Below are 4065 nucleotides of genomic sequence, written 5' to 3' on the forward strand. Positions count from 1 at the left end.
CTGCAGTCGCCTTTCTGCCGGCTCCTCTTCATCATCGCCTTCATACTTAAGAGCTCTAAAAGATTTTTAATAGAGTTCTCGGGCGACACTTTCGATTGTCTTTGCGTGCGACTTGTGTGGAAATTAAGCCTGAAGTGCGCAGCAGTCTCCGAGATTTCTCTTCCCCGCATTAGCATCCTCCGATTTCCCCGGTTCCGCTGTCATCTACAGTAGTCCTGCCAAGGAGGAGGACATGGCTTTCACCCCGTCCTGACCAATTGATGTAATGCTTAACCCGACTTCGTCGCCCTCGTTACCCCTTTCGCACGTCCTTCACACATACCAATGACATTATAATGATGACAATTCGAAAGGGGAAAGCCAAGGGACTCGGACAGGGGGCGGCGGCATTCGATTTTGGCTCTCGATGTCTGCTGGGGAAATCTGGAAAGCACAAAATGCCAATGAAGAAACAAAGCGAGGGAAGCAGAGCGAAATACAAATCAAATGTACCGCAAAACTGAATGAAGTCAACAAAGGATGCCAACTCCGGACTAATGGACTGGGAGACTGATAGACGGATAGAAGGAGGGGGATGGGAATGCCCCAGGGTCGAGTGAGAGTGACAAATAAATTGGCGATTCCCATGGGTACACAGCTACAGGACTGCAATCGAAGGACGGGGAGAGCTGCATTGTCAAATGCTCACTTTTCATTGTCCTTGCGTGCGGGTGTGTGGCTGTTACGAGATTGTTAAGCACATAAGTTGAAATATTCCGATTGAGTAACTTTCATTATTGCAACAACAGCGACGCAACAACAAGGAGTCAACAACAAGCGACAACAACAAAGTGCCCATTTTGTATAAATAAAACAATGACAACGATTTCAACTCATTTAAATTCTGTGCTATAATAAATTTGCCTGCATAATTTCTATAGATACGACAACCCTCCCCTCTCCCTCGGGTACCAAACACCGAACACCCTTTGCCAGGACAGGACATTGTTTAGTTTGTTTAGTGTAGACTCCAAAGTGCCTGACTGAATTTTCAATATATTTTCTGCATTTTAAATGATTTTCATGTCAGAAATTTGTGTGCATTTCCAGTCGGCCTGGGCAGTTCCGGGGGACGGCAGAGGAAGTTGGTTGGTTGTGGGTTTTTAGTTTAAGCACTCCTTCTAAATGCCAAGGCAGAGCTCTTTAAGCCGGCATTCCATGGCCCATAAGTCAATGATTGCAAATTACTGGCCGCTCGGCTGGTCTGCTCCGCATATTCCATCGGGGATCCGGGGCCAACTAATTAAAGGGCTTAAATCACGCTCTTTCCGGTGCTCTGGTGTTCGGTTGAGAGTCGTGATAACAGTCCGGGCCAGAGAAAGGACACTATTCTCCATCTAGGAGGGGGTGGAGTAGATGGCGCAGTACTGCGCTTGCTGTGATTTAATTAATTTCAATGCATAACGCCAACTCTGAAACCGGAACCCGAACTCAAAACCTAAAACCCGTAGAGCCCCGAGCCCGGGCCAGTCAAACTTGACACCAAATACCAGCTCCGAGGAACAGATAGACGCCCGGGCCAAGGGAGACGTATAGCAGGAAGCTGGCCGGGGAAACGACCATTCCGAAAGCAGACAAGAACTGAACTGGAAAATTAAATCGAGTATAATTTTTTCGGGTGACACTCTGCTTTAAATTTTGATGCCGAGAACAATAACAGTGCAACGCTGCCACCAACAACAACGGCCGGTAGGTGAGAAGGGAGCTGCCCAAAGCGACCTTTAAGCTTCCATTCTTGTACTTCTTCCCTACCCTCCTTTCTTCGGGGACGAAAACATTTTTCCGCAACATTGCGTTCTGACTTTAATTAGCATTTTTGCTTGGCAAAAGGGAAAAAGGAAAAGGGGAGAGCTAGTGAGATGTGTTTTCAGGTTTCCTACCAAAATATGTCGGCTAACTGGAAAATTTGCATTTTCTTTCAGAAGTTAGAACTTTATTTCGAGGGACTACGACAAGGAACTCGAACGACGGCGAAACTGGGCCTACCCGTCCTGTGACATTTCTTTTAAATTAACTATAAATTTTAACAGAAATAGCATAGAAGTTATCACTGACTGAGCTTACAGGAGGAATTCTGTTTTTATTGGATATAAATAAAGCTTTATTTCTGGCGAAAGGCATATTTAATATATAATACAGATTCTTTACTTGGCACCTGTTTTTTTGGGTCGCACCTCGGCTGCCTTCTTATCCGCCTCCCTCTTGGCGGCCGCCTCCTCGCGCTTCTGCCGGATTAAAGCCAATCTGGCCAAATCAGCCTTAGCCTCGGCGGTCTCTCCAGCGCCATGGAGCTTATCGTAATGCTGGCGCCCTTTTTGTTCGCGTTCCCGGCGGGATAGCTCCGGTTTGACACCGCCCTTGCCATCGGTACCGGGTCCATCATTCAATTTAATGGCCGAAAGCTTTTGTGTTACCTTCTTGGTCACCCTATTGGGATTCTCTATTTCGATGAGTGAGGCCACGCCCTTTTTGGCATTGCGAGCTTGAGATTCGGAATCACGCTCGGAAGCCTCACCAGACTCGGATGCCGAAGAGCTAGCTGCTCCTGCAGCTGATCGAGACTTTCGATTGCGGTTTACTGGAAGTCTATGAGGTACAGGCGCCTTAGCTTTGGATGAACCTGCCCCGGCACTGCCTCCAGCCTTAGTCTCGCTTTCAGCGCCCGAGCCGCTGGTCTGATCACCATCCTCCTCTGATTCCTGTCGCAATTCCTCGGGCGATGTGAATTGGCGACTGCGACCCTTGTGGTTGACGAACTTTCCTCGTGGCATGATTACCTGTCACTTCTATTTCTAATTAATTTATTTCCAGTGTTGCACAGTTCTGCCCAAAAGTGTAGCCAGAGTCTTGTCAACGAAAACCTTTTGTATTATCCTTTATCTTGCTGAGTAGCTTAATATCGTTCCTAACATTATGTAAAGATAGATGACGTAGATAAGTTTAACTAACAATTAGTCACGTAGATAAGTTTAACTAACAATTTATTTCGTTCTCCATTAAGAATTTTCATTTTTTTTTTTCAGGTGAGTGACCTTTACTACCTACTGTTTCCAGTGAGTAAGTGATTTAGTTCTTAAGTTATGACCTTGTAGTCACGACATTCTATCCAAAGTGGGGCAAAGACTTCTATTGGTTGACATTAAATTCGAGAAAAATCCCGACACTAATAGCTTCTAATGAGTGACTTACCCAGAATTTAATTTAGGTCAAGGAAACGCAAATTTCACTCAAATTACTTTTTGTCAACTGTAATTTTTGCTTTTTATTATAATTGCGGCGCTTTTAAGGAGGCTTTACTCCACTGGTGTCCTGAGGAATATCCCTGTCTTTATTATACTTTGTTGATGATATCTCACTTCTGCGTCATTTATTCGCCCAATATATTTCCTCGTCTTTTGTGCTACTCTTTCAGAAAAGTCTTTTCGTTTTGACAGTCAGTTTTTATTATTAAACTTTAAAAATATATATAAGTATGTTATATTGCCTTATTCGTGCAGAAAGGGTAATACAGCTTTGGCCTCCCTCTTTCGAAGTTCTTGATGTTTCGTCAGCTTTTCGGCCAGTGGCTCTGAGTCGTTGATTTCATTTCTGAGATGGACGCAGCGCTGTGGCTCAGTGTGATGGAAAAAGGAGGCGGCGACTTCTTGAAAACACGAAAAAAGCTAAATTTCAGGACTGCTGGGTCATTAGCGCAGGCTCCTTTACGCAATCTTCTTAAATATTTATTTCTTTATTTTGAAGGTTTCAAATCCGTGATGAGTTTTTACGAGAAGAAAAGCCACTGCCCTCATTTTGTAGTGTGAAAAATGAAGATTACCAGGCAGACTAAGAAGCTAACAAGCTGACAACCCCTTTGGCCACAAGTTGCCTCCGTTTCCAATTAAAAGTGGAACATCCCGCAACGCAAGGACCAGGACCCATAAGATTCGAATTAAGAAAACCTGTCGCAATATTTCTGTATCCTTAGGAATAAATTAACAGAAACGAATTCCCCAGCACGGCAAGGACACGCGACTTTCAACGATA

The 4065-nt window shown here is 44.6% G+C and overlaps 1 protein-coding gene across 1 annotated transcript; it reads right to left on the minus strand.

The window, feature by feature from the left end:
* Positions 1-2116: 2116 nt before the first annotated feature.
* Positions 2117-2844, minus strand: LOC108116750 (28 kDa heat- and acid-stable phosphoprotein-like). The gene has a single exon (XM_041818308.1). The coding sequence runs from the start codon at positions 2808-2810 to the stop codon at positions 2184-2186; it is 627 nt and encodes a 208-aa protein (XP_041674242.1). The 5' UTR covers positions 2811-2844; the 3' UTR covers positions 2117-2183.
* Between the last annotated feature and the right edge of the window lie 1221 nt (positions 2845-4065).

Source organism: Drosophila eugracilis, unplaced genomic scaffold (genome assembly GCF_018153835.1).
Source record: "Drosophila eugracilis isolate 14026-0451.02 unplaced genomic scaffold, ASM1815383v1 contig_2154, whole genome shotgun sequence".
NCBI classification, from domain to species: Eukaryota; Metazoa; Arthropoda; class Insecta; order Diptera; family Drosophilidae; genus Drosophila; species Drosophila eugracilis.

Bases quoted from the DNA above. Each gene is read 5' to 3' on its own strand.
- LOC108116750 (XM_041818308.1), bottom strand. From the start codon at position 2,810: ATGCCACGAGGAAAGTTCGTCAACCACAAGGGTCGCAGTCGCCAATTC.